At 38.0% G+C, this 25,485-nt stretch overlaps 1 protein-coding gene across 1 annotated transcript in view; it reads left to right on the top strand.

The window, feature by feature from the left end:
* Window positions 1-25,485, top strand: part of LOC145481300 (uncharacterized) — a 172,621-nt gene that overhangs the window by 34,975 nt on the left and 112,161 nt on the right. The window contains exons 2-12 of the mRNA XM_081459765.1: window positions 3,589-3,622; window positions 3,921-3,973; window positions 4,668-4,698; window positions 5,071-5,135; window positions 5,741-5,821; window positions 6,749-6,874; window positions 8,960-9,089; window positions 19,491-19,561; window positions 21,122-21,228; window positions 22,801-22,965; window positions 24,722-24,780. Coding sequence (XP_081315891.1) covers window positions 3,589-3,622; window positions 3,921-3,973; window positions 4,668-4,698; window positions 5,071-5,135; window positions 5,741-5,821; window positions 6,749-6,874; window positions 8,960-9,089; window positions 19,491-19,561; window positions 21,122-21,228; window positions 22,801-22,965; window positions 24,722-24,780 — 922 coding nt within the window. The remainder of the gene's footprint in view (window positions 1-3,588; window positions 3,623-3,920; window positions 3,974-4,667; window positions 4,699-5,070; window positions 5,136-5,740; window positions 5,822-6,748; window positions 6,875-8,959; window positions 9,090-19,490; window positions 19,562-21,121; window positions 21,229-22,800; window positions 22,966-24,721; window positions 24,781-25,485) is intronic.

Genomic DNA, 25,485 nt, shown 5'->3' on the forward strand with positions numbered 1-25,485 from the left:
CTGAACGAGGAAAAAAAAAAAAACGAAGCCGAAATTTAAACCAAGGCCTCACTGCCTGGGTAACAAGTACGTGATAGCCAAGCTACATGTAACCCTCAACCCCCCCCCCCCACCCCCTGCCAATTCTTTGCTTTTTAGCTTTCTTCGCTAGATACTCTTTAATCAAAATCAATATTGTTCAAGTCTAAAGTGAAAAGCTATGAAGTTGACATTTTCCTTAGAGGGAAACTGCATGCATACACAGAAACTTAAGAAAACTTGAAGTAGTTTTGGACTTGCTTTCCTCGATTTCGTGCGGTTGTATGACCCTTTTGTGGTACTTTTCTGCCTCAAAATGGACTTGTTGAGTGAGGCTTGATAGTTCTGAAAATAATGATAAGAGTCAAGGCACTTGCCCCGGTAAAAATTTTGAATTTGTTTCTTTATTTATTTCAAGTTCCCGTAAGATAGATGCATTAAAATATTGTTTCTGTAAAACACTTAGTCTGGATACGGCCGTGGAAGGTTTACATTTGTTAGATTTGGTGGCTTACATTTGTATACATACAGACGCCTCCTAGCTGAACAAAGAGCTCGTCAGAATTCACTCAGCTTCCTTCAAAAAACATAACCAGCATAAAGTTGCTTTGATTAAATTTGAAGAACACAGATTTACTGCGAGGCGAGGAATTGCAGTTTTAATTTTGTACGCAAATGTCTCTAAATTTTCCCAGGAATTAAGGATTCGGTTTTACCGGCAAATGTATGGAAAAATGAAGACCTCGGCTTTTCTAGCGAGGTTACTTCCCTCAAATTTGATCAGTAGATTCTTTTACTTGATAGTTTTTAGATACCTTTAGTTTTTAGTTCGTAAATATTTCAGATTTCGAACTTTCCGTAAGTTGTTAGATATTAAATTCTCCACTTTTCCCATACATTTACTGTAATGTATTGCCGTGTTTGTCCCCAAAACAAGAGGTCGCCAGAAACCGTAAAAAGGACGTTCTAATGAGTTGTGTTCTGTTGCAAAACAACAGGGAGGTTAAGCAAGAACAAAGGCAACGTCGAAGACCATGCCAAGTCCGAAAAAGATTGTCATGTTTTGTACTTTCCAATATCGAATTTGCCTAGATCTGTCTACGTTATTAATTTTTGCGTTGCAAAAGTAATTTACACTGATGACAAATTATGTAGTACTTAATTTATTTCATTAGTAAACCATAATGTCAAGTGAAGTATACTTAGGCATCTTTCCTGGACTCTTTGCAGATTGGTTATCGGCTCGCGGCTGTGGAGACCATTTATCCCGACACAAGGACCAGCAGAAAGAAAGGCTATGGCGGTGAGTTGCCGGTTTTAATAACCGTACCTAATCTGAATCAGTTGAAATGTGAAAGGCCAGTACATCAGCATTTTTGTTACCTCGTAAGGTACTTCTGATGCCTCAGGGCACTTACATGAAGTTAGGGAACTAAAATCAGGCTCAACGCTACTTAGATCTTCTCCTTATAATACAGCATTAAGTGCCCATCATAAACAGGAGTTAAGCACAAAAAGGTCGGGAGACCGAACCGAGAACGGCAAAAGTACAGATGTCACGAACCGTAGGAGTCGTGTATGCAACACTCACCTAACGTCAAAGAGCATAAAGCAAAATGATACGCACTCAAAACATGTGCGTCTATATCAAAATAGCTCCACACTGCAGATTAGCCATCGAGTGCTTAGAAATCTAGAAAAAAATGCCGTCAAAGAAACACCAAATAGCGAGGTCGAGCTTCAAACAACTAAGGATCGAAAAGTGCATTACGCCATTGGCTAGCTCTTTCTTGACCAATAGGAGTCGTGTGTGGCCTGTCAACCATTTTTATCATCATTGCGATATTTTTGGACAGAGCCCCGTCCAAGGTCAAAGTGTTAATCTTCAGTTATAGCCAATAGAAACCAGACATTTTTGATCTGTTTCGAGGGTACACGCCACGAGCAGTTTGCGCAAAGCCGCAGAATGTCTTACATGCTAACATATGAACGAGCTGCGCTAGCAACTTCAGACGTACAGAGTACTTTAGAAACACCGGCAACTGATGAGATCTCCATATGGAGGATCGAAACCATGGTCTTGCCTGAACTAAGCCCAACAATGGCAAATACATCACGCAAAACAGTCAACTGACTTGCGCGTAAACAACTACATTTGAATCATGTGGTGTCAGAGCGACCAAAAGGAGGAAAAACCTATACATCGAGCTTGAAAAAACGCATAGCTTTCTCGAAGTAAAGCTACAGCGTCTCCGAAGAAAAACGTACGAGGACAAATAGATATCCCTGATAAGAATCTACCTACTGTACCTTGCAAACAGTTCTAATCACAGCCGGGCCCGGCGTCACAATATAGAATGCAAGTAAGCAAAATGTTCACCGAAAATTTCGTATTTTTTCCCTCGAAAGCAAATACTTAAAACAAATCTTGTAACATAAATGAGTCTCAACAAAGTACAAGTACATGGGAAATTGCGTACAGCGGGAGTCGTGAAGGCCTGTCACAACTTTTTCAATTTCTGTGATTGATATCAGACAGTACTCCCTCCTGCGCCCAACTAGTAATCTAACGAACAGCATGTAGAACATCTACACAGGTGCTACAGCACAGTCTAACGGCTCAACGTTACTTAAAATTTCTTCTCATAATACAGCATTAAGTGGCCTTCATAAGCAGGAGTTAAGCACAAAAAGGTCGAGAGACCGAACAGAGAACGGCCCCGGGATGGTGGGGGGTACTCCCAGAAACGTTCAGTGGGGGCGTGCGGCGCACTTCCAAAAATCCTTGCCCTATTTATGACCAAAATCTGCGATTTTTGCTACTCTATTTATGATCTGGCCAAAAATTCGATACTCTATTTTTGACCGTTGCGGCTCGCACAGGTGCCCTAAACATAAGTTTTGAAGGGCTTTTGATGACGGTCTTATTGATAATAATGAAAAGGTAGCTTCTTCCAAGAAACATACCCGATTTAAGACTAGAGTGCTAAAACCATACCCTATTTTAGACCAAAATGGCCAAAATCGATACTCTATTTATGACCAAAACGGCCGAAAAAACCCTCTCTTTGTGTTCGCACATACCTATATAGCCCATATAAGGGGGTACTCCCCCGGGAGAACGGCAAACGTACAGATAAGACGAACCGTAAGAGTCGTGTGGGCAACACTCACCTATCTACCCCTTTATCGCCTACAAAATTGGCGCTTACCCAGAAATGTGTCACAAAGGTTCTTTGAAGAGAGACAAAGGTAGCAAACGTGCCACACTTCACGTCTAAGGGGAGAGAGATAGTACCAGGCCCCGTGCACACTACACATGAAAAATTTGAAAACGCAGCTTTGTTTCTACACTTAGGCCTACCGGCCACGCTAATCCGTCACGAAAACAGAGCTTTTCAAAAACACTCTTCAAACCAGAAACTTTGAAAACCATGCGCCTTGTTTGCGTTTTCGTGTGGACAGAAAACATTTGATGCGTCTTCGGTGTGAAAACGCCGTTTTTTTTATTTTTCTCCGGCGTAGTGTGGACGGGGCCTTAACGTTGCTTTTCACCTTAATTTATTTTAGTTCCAAAGTTCATGGGGATCTGGGCCTGAAGCAAGTAAGTTCCACGACACACTACATTTAACGTCTGATAGATTGTATTCTTTCCTGCCACACTGCTCTTCACAGTGAAAACAAGCGTGAAGCAAGACCAGAGCAGATATGAAAACAAGCACAGGAAGTCTTACGATTTAGTATATTTGTTCTTTCATGGCGCTTCCCTTGAGCGCCCACAAACACAAGTTGACTGGCTTTTTCTAGCAACATTCAAGAAATTTTTCAGCGCAATCGCTAGTTGGCATCTCTGCCATTATTGCGTCGGTCAGTGTAATCCTTTTTAAAAATTTCCTTTTCAGAGTCGAGTGAAGAAGAAGAAGTCCCCAGAGAGATAAGGAATATTTTGGACCAGGTACTTTATATCCTTCTAATAACCTGGAACATGCTAACCTATGGTTCCGACTAATAAAACAAAAATCAGTGAAAATGATTGGCACATCTTTTGCGGGGAGAACCTTGTGACAAATGCAATGCAGCGCACTGAGGTTGACCCTATGCGAAGTACCAACCCGTGAGACAAGACGAGACCACAACACCGGGAACTCCGTGTCCTACTCTTTGCGATAAGTCTGCTAGTCATGTAACGCTGAAAAAGCAGCAGACAGGCCTTACGGTTTATATTCGGATACATTTTCTACGGCATTTTATTCGACTTTACTCGATCTTTTGGGATGCTCAGCAAAACGGTTTTTTGGTAACTGAGCGAATCTACCAGCGTTTGTCAGTCGTCAATCTATCCCTTTATCGCCGCCAAAGTTGGAGTTTACCATTTTTAAATTGTCGCTTACCCAGAAATGTGTGACAAAGGTTACATTGTGGTCATTAAAATGCTCGAAATTTACTAGTAAGTTATTGATTGGGCCGGTATTCGCAGAGACGGTTAAGAAGCAAGCAAATGACTGATCTATAGCTTTATTTCCGATAAAGGCACGTCAATGATGCTTTTCTTTAAAAAGAGACAAAGGTATAGCACATTTGCCACACTTTATGTCTGGAGAAGTGGAGAGAGATAGCATTAACGTCGCTTTACACCTTCTTTATTTTAGATCGCAGCTCCAGGGCCAGGGTTTGGACCAAGTAAGTTCCACAACACACTGCATTTAACTTCTGATAAATTGTATTCTTTCCTGTTGCCCTGTTGTTCACAATGAAAATAAGAATGGAGCAAGACCAGAGCAAATATTAAAATTATTTCATTTCGTTCATGCTATATTTGCTCATGAAAACAAGCAGAGAACGTCGCACGTGATAATTTATTTGTTATTTTATAACGCTTCCGCTAAGTCCCACAAACACAAGTTGACAGACTTGCTGTGTGCCCCTCCCACCCCACCACATCCCCCACTGCAGTAGAAGCATATCGCATTCAATACATTTTTCAGAGTAATCTAGTTGACGCTTGTGCCATTATTCCCTCGATTAGTTTGATCCTTTAATTTTCCTTTTCAGTGATAGACTTTCCTTTCACCAGTTGGACTCAAGGAGAATGCCTTGGGGCAGGAAATTTTGGCAAGGTGCTTTATATCGTTCTAATAACCTGAAACAGGCTAAACCATGGTTCCGGCTAATTAAACAAAAATCAGTGAAAATGATTGGCTCATCTTTTATTGAAATAAAATTCGTCATGGTTAACCTTACGACGTGTGTTATAAAGTATTGCTGATTACTGCAAAAATTTAACCTTCACTTCAAACCTAAAATTCCCTCACGGTTCTTCATTTGTTAAACTTTTAGAAAATATATTATTTAACATGAGGCAGCCAATTGAGATGTACTGATAACTTCAGACCACATAACTAAGATCTGATTCAAAACTAATCGTCTGTTAGACTTTTAACAAATTATTTCAACGAAATTAATATGGCTTTTTTTGTTACGTTCAGTTCTGAGTAATTGTAACGGCCTCACTCTATACACGATTGAAAACTGTAAGTTGATACATGGCAACTGTAAATTCCTTCACTACTCAACTTGTTTTTCGGTAGATTTCCGAGGTTTCAAATTCCACAAGGACAACTGAATTTTAATAACAGTCGTCTGAGGGATGTTAACCTACATTTCGTTTTGTTTTGTTTTGTTTTGTTTTGTTTTTTAATATTCCTTGCACAATATCTTGCAGGTGTACAAGTGTCATGTTTTGAATAAAATAAAAGCAGTGAAAATAGTTAAAATGGAGCCTCAGTACACCGAAACACAAGAGGTTAGACTTGTAATAGTTATGTGTATCAAAGACGCAAGCTTACTCTCTGCATGTCCATTTCGGCAAGCCTATTTAAGTAATCAGATGTTGTAAGGAGACAAGAATATTTTAGCAAAATTTAAAAATGTTACAGTGTATATAGTACTTCCAAAAGCGTTTCCTTGGAGGAAAGCAAAAGGAGACGATGACATCACATCACTTGGTAATTACGTTCTGATGTCCAAAAAATCGTCCTGATATCTTCGATTCGTAGGTTATTTCGCAGTGTTGGGTTTCTTGTTTTTACCATGATGTCAGAAAACTACCAAGAATGACTCAAAATTGATCAAGATCAACGAAATGCCAAAAAGTCCAAACAGTGTAGGCATACCTGCATGATTGAAAGATATATTTTGTTCACTGGATACATGTAAAACAAGAAAAAGGATCAAATTTGGAAAACCATGACTGTCAAATACGCTTGCCATGAAAAAAACGTTTTGAGTACAATGATACGCCACCAAAATGTTTCCAAATAAATTCCTGATGAAGTTTCAATATTTGAAAAAGTCATAAAGGGTTGTAATGGGCTCTTTCCGTACCCACCCACCCCATACTTCCAAAATTACTCACCTTCGATTTCTATGAGTTGACAGCTGATGAGGCCGAATTTATTGTTTTAGGTGTCAATCTCTGTCAGTGAGTTCTCATTCTACAATTTCCTTGATAAATTTGGAGGAAAACCAGCTATGCCATTTTTTTTTTTTTTTTTTTTTTTTTGATATTCTGATTTGCTGATTCAAAAAGTTATCTATGACATATTGCTCGTAATGGCAACCAGATTTCTTATCTGAGTGCATCTAAGCGCACACAAGAGATTTAACAAGTGAAATCACAGTTGACTCAACACGATAGCCTTTTTTTATAATTATTTGTTTATTCTTTTAGGAGGTGAAAGCTCTAAACAACGAAATACGCATTTTGAAGAAACTTAGTGACATAAGAATCGTGTCATATTATGGAAGTGAACAAAAAGATTGTTATCTTCATTTGTTTATGGAATTCATGGCTGGGGTAAGAGCTTACATGTGGTGTGGCTGTCGGGTTCCCTAATCGTAGTGCAATAGCCAGAACTACTTCAGTACTGTGTTTGTTTGTTCTTGTAATTTTCTCATAAGGAAATTGTATTAGTGCTTAACAATAAACATATAAATCTCAAAACATATACTGAGTTCTACATATTAATATCAAATCTGCAATGATAACTACGGGCTGAAATTTTACTACCTTTAACACTAAAAAATATAGTTTTCAAAGGAATACGAAAAGTCTAAGAAAAGTGCCTAATTATACGGAGAAAGTTTGTCTTTTATTGTCAGTAGGGTCAGCTTTTACTTCAAGTCAACTCGGGCAACAGAACTCGGGGTATAGGGTGATGCTGGGTGAAGGTTCACTCGTTTTAAAGGCGACTCAAGACTTCTCTCCATGTAAACAGACCATTTTAACAATAAGATAGTTTATTCTCCTGTTTTTGCCCTTTTTTGTTTCAGTAAGTAGCAATACCGCTGAAGCAATACGCTGAAGCAATACGCTAAAGCAATGCGCTGAAGATGATTCGAGTCTTTTAATGACCAAGAGAATGTGATCATAATCTCTTGTAATGACTCATTCGAAATCTATATGAATAGAAACTGCAAGAACTGTTCTGTGCCCAGTCATTGTTAAACAAGTTGTAGTCAGCTTCATGGTAAACTAGGTTGCCATAGGAACGATACAACCTGTTAATAAACATATCTTTTTAGCTCTGATCGCTTGTAATTCATTAATTTGTAAGGTTTGAAAAACGTTTTGTAGGTGGGGTTCACAGCCACTTTAAATTTTCAAAAATTTGAAATTGTTTAGTCTACTGATAACTGCTGAAAAGTGGAGGAAAAGGTTGTTGTTCATCGTGGTAGATGCACTATTAAACTCTAGTATCGTTTGTCTCACGATGTAGTCACTCGCGATGTAGATCGAGACGTTTCGACTGCTTACTGCTAGTCTTCTTCAGGCAATGAGGTCGACTTATATGTACGGTATCATTTACATCACGAAGGTTAGCTGTGATTGGTGCATTTCGATCCTCCCAGTTTCTAGCGTATGATTCACACCACTCTCACTCAGTAAAGCACGGTATTATGAAGTGTCGTACAACCGGGCTAAACGTCTTAAGATCAAACTATAAGTAATCACTGCAGAAAAGAAACATCTATCATCTGTACTTGTTTCTAACGGATATCCTTCCTCTTTTGTACAGAAGATCACAAAGGCAAGAATATCCCCAAAAAGAGAGCCCGTGGCAGAGTTTAAATCCACAGCCGTTTAACTTTATCTCCAGGGAGTATCGAAGCCTCTCCGCCGCTGCCTAGAACAACAAGCCATTCGCACCGTCTTCAAGTCTGACACCACACTTCGGTCACTCTTAGTGCGACCTAAGGACACCTTCGACCCAGCTAAACAAGATGGCGTAGTCTACAAGATTCCTTCCGAATGCAGCAAAGTCTACATCGGGGAAACGGGGAGACCAATGCAGGAGAGGATCAAAGAACACGACAGGGATATACGACTCCCCCGTACCCAGACTCCGCCGTTTCTGAACACGCCCACGAGACCGGCCACCATCCGATTTGGAACGAGGTCAAATTTATCTTTCGAGATCCTCACTGGTACGCACTTAGGGTCAAGGATGTTATCCACGTAAGACTTCACCTTAATAACATCAACAGGGATAGTGGAATTGAAATTCCTGAAGCATGGATGCCCACGATCAAAAGACGCAACAACAGGAGAACGGTACAACAGCGGACCGCTTAGGGAGCAGCTACTCGCCGGAACAATGGAACAATGGGAGGATCGAAATGCACCAATCGCAGCTGACCTTCGTGATGTAAATGGTACCGAGCAATCAGTCGACCTCATTGCCTGAAGAAGACTAGCATTTGCGATATACGTCCCTAGTGACTAAATCGTGAGACAAACGATACTACAATTTATTATTACTGAAAAGAGCTGAAAATTCCTTCCAGCCTCCTTATTCATTGGGATGAAAATACAATAATAATGTCAATGAATACTTAAAATCCAAATTAACGACTTAATAGTTCTTGTTGATGTCTACAGGGATCATTATCCGCCCACATAAAAAAGAGGGGAGTTCTCCCTGAGAGTGAATCAGGATGGTACACAAATCAAATGTTGCAAGGCATCAAATTTCTGCATTCACAGAACGTAATTCACCGAGATATAAAAGGTACGTTTCGTAAATTAAGTAAAGAGTATTCTGTTTTGTTGTTGTTGTTGTTGTTGTTGTTGTTGTTTTTGGATTAGAAAACAATTAAACGTGAATATAGATCATGTCAGTAGTTTTCTTATGGCAAAACAACTAGATTTTTCTGTTTATAACTTTGCGACCTTACGAAATCAGAATTTTCTTTTAAAAGTGACAAAAGGATGGAATTTAGTTATCGTTGCAATTACATTTAATGAATTTCTCACTCCTACGTTAGGCGGCATTATAGTTTCTACTGGAACGTTTAGTAATCCCTGACAATGTCTTCAACCTTTTCCTATCTGTTCTACTTTCTCCACTGCTCTCTGTCATAACTGAGTATGTGGTTTAATATCGTTGCAACTGAGTAAAGGCTATTTTTGCTCCAAGATTTCTGCATTTGTTACTTTAGGATCGAATGTCCTTTTAGACGGAGAAGGAAATGTAAAACTAGCGGACTTCGGGCTGTCAAAAATGATTCAGGTACTGATAGTGTAATGTATGCAGAAGTTACTAACATACACAGTGCTTAACAGCCATCAATAGTGGGGGCTAAAATGTTTCAGGCACTGATAGTGTAATGTATGCAGAAGTTACTAACATACACAGTGCTGAACAGCCATAGTAGGGGCTAAATAGCTATCTTCTGCTTGAAAGATTTTTCGCTCTCGATTTCACCTCATGATCATGGAAATCGCGAGCTTGAATTAATCTAATTTTAAATTAGTACGAACCAAACCAGCGGATACTGCTTTTCATGTATTCTGATTGGCCACTCAAACTCGGAATAGTGTTTGGTATTCACCTTCCAGCTCGCGAGAGTCGTGAGCAAAATGGTTTCTTGGTTTACTACCGTAACAGATCAAGAAAGTCGCTTACTGCAATTCGACAATTTATTCGTACTTGAACTGTCCTCGAACTTATTGGGAATAATTTCGTATGACAACTGATAGGTGAATGAACATGATGTTTCATGACAACCTCATTTTGACAGACATCCTTTTTTCAAATTGTCAATTTTCCTATCTAATTCATAACGAAAAAAATTAATTTAGTTGCAGTAACTTTAACTTTGTTTGCATACCTTCACCTCTTTTATCGGTTTTGACTATTTTGAAAGTAGTCTTCATTGTATAATGCTTTCTAGAGATAATTGAATCCAAGAAGGGGATATCGATCACTGTAGCGTCATTTCTATATGTCACGATATAACGTCATCAATCAATGTTATGGACTCGGACTTTTGAAAGTACTAAATCCTCCATGTTTCATGGATCCTTTATATAGATTACGTCTATTGTTATAGCTTTAACAGCGAGTTTGAAAGGGCAAGAGCCACAAAAGCTCCTCTCCCCACTATCTCGCACTCCGTGTTCAACAAGGTCAAAAAATAGTCGGGTGGGAAAAGGATTAACAAAATAACCATTTCTCGTCCAACTTATCCTAGAAAGTTGGCAGTAAAACAAATTTGGTATCTTATTGCGGCACCCCGTACTGGATGGCACCAGAAATATTCTGGGGTAAAGGCTATGGACGGAAAGTAGATATTTGGTAGGTTTCATTCACAAGCAATGCTTTTCCTCTGATTTTTTTTTTTACAATGAATTAAAAAGGCACAATCTTAGGTGGAGACTAAAGAAGGAATATGCATGTTCAAACACCAATATCGGACTTGGACCCTTGCACACAATCAAACCGAAGCAGGACTTTCTGGCAACTGCTTCTGAAGTTGCCTGAGTGTGAGGCACTCAGTCACCGCTGACCGAAAACGGACTGTCTCAGGGAACGTAAATGGTGTACTTTTGTGCGATCTCGTATGATGAGTTCACTTGTAAACTTTTATCGTTCTAATGTGTGTTAAAGTTACTTATTTATTTGCATGAGTCAATGGGTTAAGGCTTCTTTTTGTAGGCCCGCAGTAATATAAAGTTATAAGATTCGCCAGGTTTTGCCAAAGTGGTATTCCTTAACTTCAGAATGTGTAACGGTTTTTTTGTTTTTCTCAGTTTTGTCTATTATTTGTTTCTTTGTTTGTTTGTTTGTTTGTTATTTAAGGAGCCTCGGTTGCACAGTTGTCGAAATGTTAACAGGAAAGCCTCCTCTTGGTCATCTTGAGTCAGCGGCGGCCATGTTTAGGATTGGTTCCAAACCCATCGAGCCCACGCTGCCAGAGAATGTATCATTAGATGCAAACGAGTTTGTTAAGGCTGCTTTGACCTGGTTAGTACTATTTAAAAAATAGCTGAAACGCTACCCGCGCTCTGATTGGTCAAAAACCTATCGTTTATTGCACCGGTAACCACATGGTTTCCGACACAAACACAATTTGTAAGGAAAAACAGGACCAGAATTTGGTCGCGATACAAGCTTAAGTTTAATGCTTGATTTTCCATGGACAAACTTTTACGACGATTCCGTTTACTCTTGAGTTTAGGAGAAAGCTTTTAGCTCTTTCAGTGCTTACTACGGCCGTCTTAGGAGGACTCAGTTCTGACTAAAGCTCGGCTAGACTGATCAATTTGGTTTGTTAAGAAAGCAGGGAAAAGATTTCTTTTGAGTTGATATTGAGTTTAATTACCAGTAGTTTTAAGTTTAAATTCAATGCATGCTTCCATAACACGAGAAAAAAATTTGGTTTTCATTAAGCTTTCAAGAAATAGTTTTCATTCAGCAAAATACAGAGAAATACAGACTTCATAGCCTCCAACATAACTAAATAAATTCTGAATAAATTTCAAAAAAAGCGTTTTCAGAACTAACCTTTTTAATCCATTCGACAAACCTTTTTAAAGTCCTCCTTGTATCACAACGCCAAGCGCATGAAGTTTGTACTACTTGCAAACTTTTCAGATAGTTTTCCTTTCGTGATGACAGGTTCCTACTGATTCTCTGTCTTTTAGCGATAACCTTTCCTTTCCTTTCCTAAAACATTGATAGCGCTAAATGTTTTCGTCGCTTTGCTCGGCGGATTTTTTGTCGGACGCTGAGCCTGATCTTTCATTCTTTCACATTTACCCATAATTCTTAGCGCTCGAAAACTTTAACAATGCTCATAAAAACGTACAGAAAAGTTCTCAATCTTCGAAGCTAGCACAGACAATGTTGTTAGCGCAGGACAAGTATCCCAAAACAATATGGCTTTCCTGGTACTTTATAGGCTGTGTAAGGTATTGTGCTAAATAAAAATCTACAGCCGCCATCTTTTATTCCTATGGTGGATTGGTTTGCCGCGCATCTCATGAATTTGTTGAGAATAAACAACTTGATCACGAAAGTACAATAAATTTTATTCTCTTTGACAAACATTTTCCATACTGAGTTATTTCATAAAAGGTGGTGTTTGTCGAAGGACATTGCTGCGACGCAGTGAAAGGCAGTATTAATAGATTTTGGAAAGTAGAAAGTAGGATTGAAAAAAATCACATCTAATTCGTTTTGTTGTTATTGTAGGAAACCTGACGAGCGACCTTGGTCCGATGAGTTGCAACGCTACGAGTTCGTTTCCAAAGGTATAGCCGCAGAAATCGACAGAACTGTTTTTTAACCTTTTTTCCAGTTTACCATCAAACTATTTTATAGTTCATATATAATCTATAGCGGCCATTGTAAATAAAAACCAACAGAGGTTACTGGAATATCCGTTCAGCGTATGGTGCGTGTTTTCATTAATCAGTCAACTTAAAAAATTCTCGAATCTGATTCATTAAGAGTACCTTAAATTCCAGTTGATTCAGTAAAATCTGAAATTCATTGCAGCGAGTGAAATTCAGTGCAGTTTTAAGGTTGCCATGGCACCCAACCTTCCAACCAACCAACCAACCAATCTTTTACCAACCTTCTTTCACTCTGATCGATGTGGACATTACACCAGTTTTGAAAAAAGATTGAAGTTTGGTTGAATGTGTTTTTTAAGGTAATCGATATCTCCATGGAAACGATAAACCAAATATAAAAATCGGTAAAACATGGCTCCTGTACGAACCAGATCTGTTATAGGAAATCTGATGCCAATTTTTGAAATTCCGATGAATGGCAAGGGGAAGGTGCAAGAATAAAGATATTCTGTACGTTTGATTTCGAATAAATTGCGAAAACATTTCAAACTATGCTTTTTGCTTAAGGAAATTAAATGGACTGAAAGAAGAACGCTATTTCGATGAAATTGCTTCAAAATACACCAAAGTGTGTCTTGAAGTTATGTTTTGAAGCCATGAAGTTTTGTTGGTTTGTATTTTCTTGATCTCGAGAACCAGACTTTTTTATAACATCTCGTCCATAATAAATTTAGAACAATTTTCGATTTTAACCGCTTTTTCGAAAATCTAAGAAACGGCTCGATATATTTTTAAAACGTTAACCATGTATGCCTGATGATGTTAACAATTTTATTTCAAAGTTTCATTAGCATTGATACAATGGAACTTGTTAAGAACATCTTAAGAACATCACATTTCCAAGGGTCAACTATCACACCGATAGTTCCTCGACAGAAACATTCTATTGTTTAAATAGAACGCCCACGGGCAACTATCAGACGATAGTGCCGCTCAGCGAAGTGACTAATGAAATGCAGCCTTCCCCTCATTTTTTTTTTTTTTAGATAAAGATTTCAAAAGATCAACACCCCTTTTAGGATTTCAGTGAGAAGATATCACGAAGAAGTAATTTTGTTGGCCGCAAACTGCATGTCGTAGAGACGAACGCCGCAAACTAAAAGCTTACCTGATTTTTCTACACTGCATCATTCAGGTAGCTCGATCGGATTTTTGAGTAACGATACTGTTCAACGTTGAGCCACTGGAGCAGCACCATAAACAATCTGACAGAAATTCCAAGGGCCAAGTCTAAAACAAAGTCAGCGAGTGTTTTTTAATTCCCGCCCAATTATGTAATTTTAGGGGCAATTTTTTGTAAAAAGTAAAATGACATCACACACCAGTTGATATTCAAGCCAATGTATCTTAAAGTAAAACGGAGCAATTTTTCTGAGATTTTCACTCCAGGTAATCAGATGTTATAAGATTCATTTAAGATCAGAACACCATTTAGTCAGGTTTTGTGGACATAGCTTGCAATAACATTTTAAAACAGCTCCGTTTTTGTTGTATTTTGACACCTTAAAACTTCACTCGCAATTTTCTCGAAAACGTTGTCATAGATTTTTTAAAATTTTGCCATCGTTAAGAAAACTGTGTCAAGTCCGAGATCCCGAAGTCATATTTCGAAAATAATCCCTGATGGCAAGTTATTCGGTCTCATGTAAAATAAGGTATGGCGTCATTTGGTTGCTATGGTAACTCAGATCCTGGTGAAATGTATCTCATTTGAAACTTTCATCTATCTCTAGTACACCAGTAACGTTTGATTTTCTGTTAGCTTGATAATGGTGCTGCTCTAATGGCTCAAAGTTGAAAGGTATCGTTACTCAAAAATCCGATCGAGCCACCTTAAAGTAAATTGAACAATTCGAACTGGGAGTACTTAAAAATGTTCATTTTCATTTTTATGACACAATGTTAGTGTGATCTGGTGAATTTCAAATCACAGTCCGGGCTGAAATGAAATGAAAATGATACCTAAGTGTCGGATGTTTTAACAATCAATCAATCTATCAATCGGTCAAAATCACCAGCTGTTTTTCGGGTTATGATATCAATGGACGGCATTAGCAACTCAAACGTCTTTCTATGAAGCAAGAGACCGAGAGAAGCTGGCTAAAATTCAAGGTAACTTTCAGGACACTTGTTCTGAACCCTTCCCACGTACGTGCACTCTGTGATGCGAAAACCAAGTTGATGCAATTTGCATGGGCATTTTTCCGAGTGATAAGTGGCCTGAACTTATTTTTTTTTGCACGTTGGGTAAATAGTTTTAATTGCGCTTTTTGGCGGGAAAGATTTAACTGATTTCTTTGATTGTTGGCGTCCGAAATAAAGACCGTTTAAATTTTAAGAGGATCTTTTTTTATTTTTCTGTTGCATTTCATCATATTTTTAAAACTTCACTTTTAAAAAAGTCTATTCATTATTTTGGATTTGGACGACAGTTTTGTCGTCCCATATCTCTACCTTTGTACCTGCAAACTTCAAGGCAAGAGATTTTCTGGATTGAGAAATAGAAAACACGTCAGACGAGTATATAAAAAAGTTAGTTTTAACTTATTGGCGGTAGAAAATATTCCACTTCTTATTGAGCCGAAAGTGTTTGTCATAGGTTTCTGATTACTTACTTTCTTTCAATAAAACTTTGGGTAACTTTGACCTTTCAGATGGCGGATAGTCTGGTTACACTCTGGTTACACGCTATTTTCACGTGAGCTACCTCAATTACATTAGCGTGGTATTTTCAAAGTGAGTTCAATCAGCATTTTTGTGCAGCGAGTTATACGATCATGATTGCCACGAAACTTGCAGATACAAAACTTGATAGCTTTGAGGCTTATTTGATAAAGTAAGGGGGAACATTCTGATCGGATTTCAAAATTATAGGTTGCTTTTGTAAAAGGGAGGTTTTGAAATACTGATAATATCTCGACCGCTTTTACTCTTAAAACAAAAATAATGAAATGAGACTTCCTTCCCGCAAAATCAAACATTCTAAGGGTGCTAAAGATTAAATTATGAAATATTTCCTGCTAAAGTTCATGACTTAAAATGAAACCGGCAACGTGCAAATAGCTAGGCTCAGGTCACGTTAACTTAACGTTTCTGTCGATATTTCATTGGTCAATTAACTTTCTAAACTTCTTTAGCACTGCCAACCTCTTTCAGTCTTGGAGAATGTATTGGAACAGGAGCTTTTGGCCAGGTACAGCTATATCTTTCTGTTATCCTTAAATTAAACTAAAATTTGCGAATAGGAACGCCCATAGAATCATGAAACTTAAAATATTACGTTACCCTTTACTCATCAGTATTAAGAGCCCAGGATGAATGAATGACAGAAGTAAAACAAGGCGGAACTACTCCAAGGTTTCTTACCCAAAGTACAACAACCGTTGAAATTCTGTTGACGAAGATTGTTGACTCTTTCAACACCGGAGCTGTTCGTGAGATCAAATATGAACTTTGCTAATTTGCCTAGGCCTTCGAGCTGTAGAATTTGTGGACCAACCCGTTCCGAAACCGCTCGACATCTTTGTGTGTGAGACGAACGTTTAAGGCATGATTCTTTCCAAAGTTTCCTTCAAAAAAAATCACAGCATTTTGCCGACGCAATTCTCATCCTCAGTTTCCACGTTCTCCGCTAGGAACGCCTAGCACTTTGACCCCCCATTTGCGGCCGAACAAAAATGGCCTGCATTTTCTGACTAGGGTTTTCTTACGGAAGCCCGAGTAATAATCCTATAGTTCATTCACGAAGATTGACTATTAGAAAAAACCTAAAATTAAAAATAAGCGCCTTATCGCTTAATCAAAGAAATGCAAACACCTGTTGGAGGGGAAAAAAGGAAACGGAATGATTTCTCTGAGTTTTTCATTCGAGGTAAGACCAGAACACCATTTCGTCAAGTCTGGTGTATATGGTTTGCAATAGCATTTTAAAACAGCTTTGTTTTTGTTGTATTTTGACACGTTAAAACTTTACCTGCAATTTTCTTGAAAACGCCCTCACAAAATTGTTAAAATTTTGGGATCGCTAAGACCAGGGATACGTCAGAACATTGCTATGGTAGATCTTGGTGAAACGTGACCTCGTTTGAAACTTTTATGATCGTCTTTCTCTAGCACACCAGTAACGTTCGATTTTTTGTTGGATTGCCTGATAATGATAGTGCTCTAGTCGCTCAAAGTTGAACCTTATCGTTGCTTAAAACCATGACATGGCAACTGTGAATACTCTCAGCCAACCTTCACGTTTGCCAAGTTTCAGATTGGACCAAAGCATTGAAGTAATTGTCTGAGAAACGCCAATCTCCTTCATAAAAATTTTGTTTAGAGAAAAGAGCAGCTTTAACCCGTCTTTTTGCGATGTCTTTTAGGTGTTTAAGTGTCTTTTCTTGCATAAAGGCACTACAACTTTGCTGGCAGTGAAAAGAGTTAAAATGGAGCATCAATACACAAGAATGAACGGGGTTAGTCTTGTGATAATTATACATAGAAGACATTAGTCTCTACATTTCCAGTACTGTAGATTAAAATGGAGATTCGTGTTTTTTATTTGTATTCCAAAGCGTTTTACCAGAAGGAGTCATTGTACTTCTTAAGGAAAAGATGTCTGTATTTAACAAATAAAGAAGCCTCGACTGTTCTCTGTTCTGTTGTAAAGCCGGCAGGAAGCGGTAGAGTACGAAAGAAGTGTAGGGAAAAATACGAGACGTAGTCGAGTGTTTATCCCTACTTCTTGAGTGCTCTACCGCTTCCTAAGTGCTTTACAACAGAACAGAGCACGGTCGAGCCTTCTTTATTTGTTTTATTATAAAGAATCTATTAATTTCCCCACGCATTCGGCTGAATTTTCAAACCAAACTTTATTTTCCAAACGAGTAAAAGTGGCATCAGCGTGCTCTGTTCTCTGATAAAGAGAACGCTACTGTTGTTAACAATGGTCTTCGTGCAGTCATATTTACCGCAGACAAATAGCTCGTTCCATTGCGTTTGTCTGAGTCACAGGGCATGTTTAATTTGGGTCAAATTTGTCAAAATTCCGAAGCAAAACTTTGAAAGGCAGCTTACCGTCACCAACCCGTGCTTTGTTCTTGATAAAGCATGCTGTTTCAGCCAATCAGAGGTCGCGTTAAATGACCTTTTTATCAAAAATAATTTTTTCAGGTGATCTACCTTTTGGAGTGTCAAATTTCTTTAATGAGCTTGTGGCCTACATTTTCCTTCACCAATATTCATGCCATTCAGCGCAAAGGACGTGAATGAAATTTCTGCAATGCTTAAAAAGTGGGCACTGACAATGAAAAAAATATGGGCGAAGACAAGTTTTGACTATTTTGGGGGGTTATTCGGAAATGTGGATCAAATAAGTTATCTATTTACTTTAGAAACAGTGCTAGTTATGAAAATCAGATTCCGTCTCTGAGTGTGCATACAGTGCACTGTAAGCAATTTAACACAGACAAAAGTGAAGTTACTATGTGGCTTAGCATGGAACACTATTGACAATTATTTGGTTCTTCTTTCAGGAAGTGAACGCTCTACAAAACGAAATTTTACAGATTTTAAAACATGAGAGAATCGTGTCATACTATGGAAGTCAGCAGAATGATTGCTATCTTTATTTATTTATGGAGTTCATGCCTAGGGTAAGTGCTTACATGTGACGTGTCCCTAGTTTCTCTATCGACGCATTATGGTTATTCCACATAGGCTTGCAGTACTACATTTAGCTTATCGTTTTATCTTTGCTTGTAATCTGAAACGTAGTTCCCTACGCATTTAAGATTGAGATATTCAATAGAGCAATTGTTGCCATTTATGGTAAGAATGCCATAAAATTCATTCCAAGTTAAAATCTAATGTTATGGTTCTTTTGTCCAGGGATCATTGTCCGACTATATAAAAAAGAGCGGAGTTCTTTGGGAAAAGGAAGCAAGTTGGTTCACAAAGCAAATGTTAGAAGGAGTGACCTTTTTGCATTTCCGGAATATAATACACGGAGACATAAAGGGTATGTTTGTAGTATTCATGCTATTTTGCGAATACCGATGTGAAACGCTTGGGTAGAAGATTTGAAAAGAGACCGAACCAAGAATTTTAAAACATAAAGCTAGTTTCACAACAGGAGTTTACTGTGACAAAAGTAGAGTTACTTTTTTTGTCCTTTCATAACTCCAAGGGTTAAGGTGCCTTACTACAGTTTTGATGGAGTATAAGCGCCCAACTTTTAACTCTTTTGAAAGATGTTCCAAGAAGTTTCTCCTTCCTCTAATTACTGTTTGCTCAAATATTTTGCAAGATATGATATCTGAACAATTAAATCCTTAGAAAATAGCCTAAATGAACGACCGAGTGCTTAAGAATAGATTTGGCGCTAGCGGGGTACACGTTTCTCTTAAAATCTATTTTAATGACCCTGCCTCGAAATTTCAAAAATTAGAATTTGGCTGTGATTCAACGTTCATGCAAGTAAAAGTAAAGTAAGATAAATAAGTAAAATAAAGTAAAATAAAGTAAAATAAGTAGAAGAAGAAGTAGAAGTGGTACTTAGTTACCTTTGTTAATTACAATTAAGGAACTAGATGCTCAGAAATTTTTGTCACTCCTACATTAAGTAGCACTGAAGTTCCTTAAAACATTTAATAAACCCTGGCAATTCAGTTCCTTTTCCTATCTGTTTTAGCTTATTAGCTGCTTATGTGCTTTAATATTGCTGTCGCTGAGAGAAGGCTATTTTTACTATGGACTTCAAAACTTCTGCGTGTGTTATTTCCAGGATCAAATGTTCTTTTAGACGGCAAAGGGAATGTGAAATTAGCTGACTTTGGATTATCAGAAACAATCCAGGTAAAAATAGTGAGCTGTATGCAGCAGTGAGTAATGTATATGGAGCCCGACGTTCTTTGTTCTGTATTTTTGTTCGCTTTTTTCGTCTTGACCGCGCACAAAATACAATAGAAGTTCACATTGTGCACGGACGGGAACCTCCTAACATATTAACTGGTGGTACTTTGTTAGCTCCTTTGAAGTTTGCCCGGCTTCATAGCAATTTGGAGTTTCCCCTTATTAACTATGGTCAGTGTTGACAAGTCCCACTAAGAACCGAATAGCTATCTTCTGCTGGTAGGCCATGCCAGCGGAGTTGTTACTGCTGCCAGGTGGAGTCAGTTGGTAGGCGTAAAACGTCTGAGCGCAAGGAAGCAGGTTCGAATCACGTAGGGGCCAAACCACCCCCCAAATTTTTCGTCAGTTCTTGGGTATTTCACATTATTTCGCATTGCTTAAAAAGTATTGACTCTTTCTACACCAAACTTGGCAGATGAGCAGAAGACCTATTGCCAATTATATTTACCTAAAAAATATCAGTAAATGTCAGAGTTGTGACGTCACAGTGATGACGTCATGTTTTTTGCCACTTTTGAAGTTTTTAATATGCATATTTTTTACAATGTGTTCGAAAGAGCACATCAAGGGGAGTTGAAACCTGAAAAAATATTGTCCATATCACAAAAATTAAATGAAATATGGCATTTTTAAATATGAAAAATAACTCTGCAAAATATGGGGTCCCCCCTTGAGAAAAATCCTCAGATTGGAGCCGTAATTTTGTTCCAGCAAATACAGCTATGTTGCACATGTGATGTGCCAGATGTCTGAAGCAAAAATAAAGAAGAAAATCGGAATAAAAAATTATCCCTCTAGTGTTATTGTGTTAAAAGTAGTTTTGTTACGTCATAACCTGTGACGTCACCCGTTTTTTACTGTTAATACCATCCTAACAAAGCCGAAAATCAAATTTCTAAAACCATACGATTTTTGACAACATCAAGCTTTCTATTTTTCTCGATTATTAGCCTTCCTAGAATAAAACTGAAAAAAATAAACCAGAGAGACTGACTTAAGAAGGACAGTATGGTTAAGCAAATTCCGGGGGGGGACAACAAAAAAATATTCAATTTACCATATCTCAAAAAATAATCATCATAGCAAAAAACGGTTTCCGGCATTTTACTCCTCAAGCCAAGGCCTTTCCAGTGACAATCTTTACATCAGATTTTAAAAAAAATTATAGCACGTTTCGGTGACGTCATCAATTATGACGTCATAATCTGACATTTTGTCACAACTTCCAAATTAAAATAAACTGGAGAACAAAGAAAGGTCATCTGCCCAACTTGGTTCAGAAATATATAAACCAGCAAATATAACCTTCATGAAACATTAGGGGGGTGGTTTGGCCCCTAAGTGAATATAGACGGAGTTGAATTCAGCCTTGTTAGTTTAGAAAACCTCTCACAAGTATTGTATCTATTCCACGCGAACATGCTGCTCACATGTTCACATGCCGCTTAATGTCGCTTAATGTCGGAAAATAACCAATTTTTCGTCCGATTTTTTTTTCTTCAGAAAACTGGAAAACGAACTTATTTGAAGTCTTCTTGCAGTACTTCGTACTACTATATGGCGCCAGAGATATCTTGGGGTCAAGGATATGGACGGAAAGCAGATATCTGGTAGGCTTAAAGGACAAACACTGCTTTTCCTTTCGTTTTTCCGATATTCATTGGGATGTCCACGAAGAAACAAACACGGGAAAAGAAGATATGTTTTGTGCATTCCTCGTCACGTAAGGTCTTGCTCGGAGCCAATCTCGTTCCCAGAGATAGTGAACTGCATGCAGTAATTAGACTCGTACTGTATAAGCCTTCGTCTGTCCAAAGTTAACAGTGGGTAATGTGTATGGAGCCCTTTTCTGTTTGCTTTTTTCGTTTTGACCGCGCACAAAACACAATAGGAGTTTATTTCAGTCTGAGCAGCTAGCGTTTCAGTCTCGTAATTCAGGAATATTTACGCAGAGTGTATGAGCGCAAAACAAAACATTGTGCACGGGCGGGAACTTCACAACATATTAACTGATGGTACTTCTGTTAGCTAATTTGAAGTTTTCCCGGCTTCATAACAATTTGGAGTTTCTCCTTGCTAACTATGGTCAGTGTTGACAAGTCCCACTAAGAGCCGAACAGTGACCTTCTGCTAATAGGCCATGTCAATTTTCCTATTTAATTTATAATAAAAAACATTAATTTAGTTGCAGTAACTTTAACTTTGTTTGCATAACTTCACCTCTTTTATCGGTTTTGACTATTTTGAAAGTAGTCTTCATTGTATAATGCTTTCTAGAGATAATTGAATCCAAGAAGGGGATATCGATCACTGTAGCGTCATTTCTATATGTCACGATATAACGTCATCAATCAATGTTATGGACTCGGACTTTTGAAAGTACTAAATCCTCCATGTTTCATGGATCCTTTATATAGATTACGTCTATTGTTATAGCTTTAACAGCGAGTTTGAAAGGGCAAGAGCCACAAAAGCTCCTCTCCCCACTATCTCGCACTCCGTGTTCAACAAGGTCAAAAAATAGTCGGGTGGAAAAAGGATTAACAAAATAACCATTTCTCGTCCAACTTATTCTAGAAAGTTGGCAGTAAAACAAATTTGGTATCTTATTGCGGCACCCCGTACTGGATGGCACCAGAAATATTCTGGGGTAAAGGCTATGGACGGAAAGTAGATATTTGGTAGGTTTCATTCACAAGCAATGCTTTTCCTCTGATTTTTTTTTACAATGAATTAAAAAGGCACAATCTTAGGTGGAGACTAAAGAACGAATATGCATGTTCAGACACCAATATCGGACTTGGACCCTTGCACACAATCAAACCGAAGCAGGACTTTCTGGCAACTGCTTCTGAAGTTGCCTGAGTGTGAGGCACTCAGTCACCGCTGACCGAAAACGGACTGTCTCAGGGAACGTAAATGGTGTACTTCTGTGCGACCTCGTATGATGAGTTCACTTGTAAACTTTTATTACTTTAATGCCAGTAATATAAAAGTGATTTATTTGAAGGCATGAGTCAATGGGTTAAGGCTTCTTCTGTGAACCCGCAGTAATATACAGTTATAAGATTCGCCAGGTTTTGCCAAAGTGGTATTCCTTAACTTCAGAATGTGTAACGGTTTTTTTTTTTTGTCAGTTTTGTTTATTGTTTGTTTGTTTGTTTGTTTGTTTGTTATTTAAGGAGTCTAAGTTGCACAGTTGTCGAAATGTTAACAGGGAAACCTCCTCTGGGTCATCTTGAGTCAGCGGCGGCCATGTTTAGGATTGGTTCCAAACCCATCGAGCCTACGCTGCCAGAGAATGTATCATTAGATGCAAAAGAGTTTGTTAAGGCTGCTTTGACCTGGTTAGTATTATTTAGAAAATAGCTGAGACACTACTCGCGCTCTGATTGGTCAAAAACCTATCGTTTATTGCACCGGTAAACACAAGGTTTCCGACACGGAGCAGACTACACGCAACACTACTGGCTGATATATCAATAACACGAATAACATCTTATACAACAAGCACATAGAAATTTGTAAGGAAAAACAGGACCAGAATTTGGTCGTGATGTAAGCTTGAACTTAATGCTTGATTTTCCATAGCCAAACTTTTATGCTGATTCTGTTTACGCTTGAGTTTAGAAGTAAGCTTTAAGACGAAATCCGAGAGAAAATCGACAAATTTTAGTTTTTAGTGGACAAAAATCAGTACCAGAATAATTTTAATTATTTTACAGTCCTTTTTACATTTTCTTAAAGCTAAAGATATAAATATTTACCTGAAATAACACCGAAAACAATTCCCCATAGTAACAAGAGAAAATATATTTCAAAGTTTAGAGAAATTGTGCAAACACAGGTAAAATTTCATCACCAGGTTCATTTCACCAGTACTTTTAAGTCTTTCATACGAAGTTCAACATTTGTTTTCGACGTTTGGTGTTGCTGGAAATGATTTCTTTTTTGAGAAGATATTTAAAACAGTCACACAGAAGTTTGCAATATGATTTAAATAATCTTCGTATTGACCACTTGTTACTCAAACTTCTGGTGGATTCCGTCTTAAGCTCTCTCAGTGCTTTCTACAGCCGTCTGTGGAGGACGCAGTCCTGACTACAGCTCGGCTAGACTGATCAATTTGGTTTGTCAAAAAAGCAAGGAAAAGATTTCTTTTAAGTTAACATTAAGTTTAATTACCAGTAGTTTTAAGTTTAAACTCAATGCACGCATCCATAACACAATAAATAAATTTGGTTGCCATTAAGCTTTCAAGCAGTAGTTTTCATTCAGCAAAATACAGAGAAGCACAGACTTCATAGCGTTCAACATAAGTAAATAAATTCTGAATAAATTTCAAAAAAGCGTTTTTAGAACTAACCTTTTTATTCCATTTGCAAAACTTTTTAAAGTCATCGTTGAATCACAAAGTCAAGCGCATGAAGTTTTTACTACTTGCAAACGTTTCATATAGTTTTCCTTTCGTGATGACTGATTCCGACCGCGAATTCCTGCATTTTCCCGTCAAAGTTCTTTTGAATTAATTAATACACTCTCTGTCTTTTAGCGATAACCTTTCCTTCCCTTTCCTAAAACATTAATAGCGCGTAATGTTTTCGTCGCTTTCCTCTGGGGATTTTGTGTCCGACGCCGAGCCTAAGCTTTCATTCTTTCAGCTTCTGCAATCCTGCGTAAGAAAGAAAATGGCGACTGGTACATTTACCCATAATTCTTAGCCCTGGAAAATTTTAACAACGCTCATAAAAACGTACAGAAAAGTTCTAAAGTCTTCAAACCTAGCGTACACAATGTTGTTAGCACGGGGACAAGTATCGCAAAAATATGGCTTTCCTGGTACAGTCCTGCCATTTGTTTTTTCCTACGGCGGATTGGTTTGCCGCGCTATCTCATGAATTTGTTGAGAATAAACAACTTGATCACGAAAGTACAATCAATTTCATTCTCTTTGACAAACATTTTTCCATAGTTATTTCATAAAAGGCGGTGTTTGTCGAAGGACATTGTTACGATGCAGAGAGAGGCAGTACTAATAAATTTGGAAAGTAGAAAAAATGATTGAAAAAAATTAACACCTAATTCGTTTTGTTGTTATTGTAGGAAACCTGACGAGCGACCTTGGTCCGATGAGTTGCAACGTTACAACTTCGTTTCCAAAGGTACAGCCACAGAAATCGACAGAACTGTTTTTTAACCTTTTTTCCAGTTGTCCATTAGACTATATTATAGCACATATATCATCTACAGCTACTTAAAGAGCTCATGGCACAAGTACAGCCCATTGGAAATAAAAACCTACATGAGGTTACTGGAATATCCGTTCAGCGTATGGTGCATGTTTTCGTTTTCAGCAACTAAATGATGCCCTACCTCATTTTACATAAGGCCGAAAAACTTGTCATCAGGAATTATTTTCGAAATATGACGTCTGGATCTCGGACTTGGCTTAATCTCATTGAGGGCCAAGTCTAAAAAAATCATCGTATGATTTTTAATTCCCGCCCAAGTTAATAATTTTAGGGGCAAGTTTTGATAAAAAGCAAAATAACACCCCACACCAGTTGTATTCAAGGCAATGTTTCTGAAAATCAAACCGAGCGATTTCTCTGAGATTTTCACTCCAGGCCATTAGATGTTTTAAGATTCATTTAAGACCATAATACCATTTCGTCAAGTCTTGTGGACACAGTTTGCAATAACATTTTAAAACAGCTCCGTTTTTGTTGTATTTTGACACCTTAAAACTTTACTCGCAATTTTCTCGAAAACGCTCGCACAGATCTTTTTTTAAATTTTGCCATCGTTAAGACAACTGTGTCAAGTCCGAGATCCCGCCGTCATATTTCGAAAATAAACCCTGATGG

The sequence above is a fragment of the Orbicella franksi genome, chromosome 1 (genome assembly GCF_964199315.1).
Source record: "Orbicella franksi chromosome 1, jaOrbFran1.1, whole genome shotgun sequence".
Lineage (NCBI taxonomy): Eukaryota > Metazoa > Cnidaria > Anthozoa > Scleractinia > Merulinidae > Orbicella > Orbicella franksi.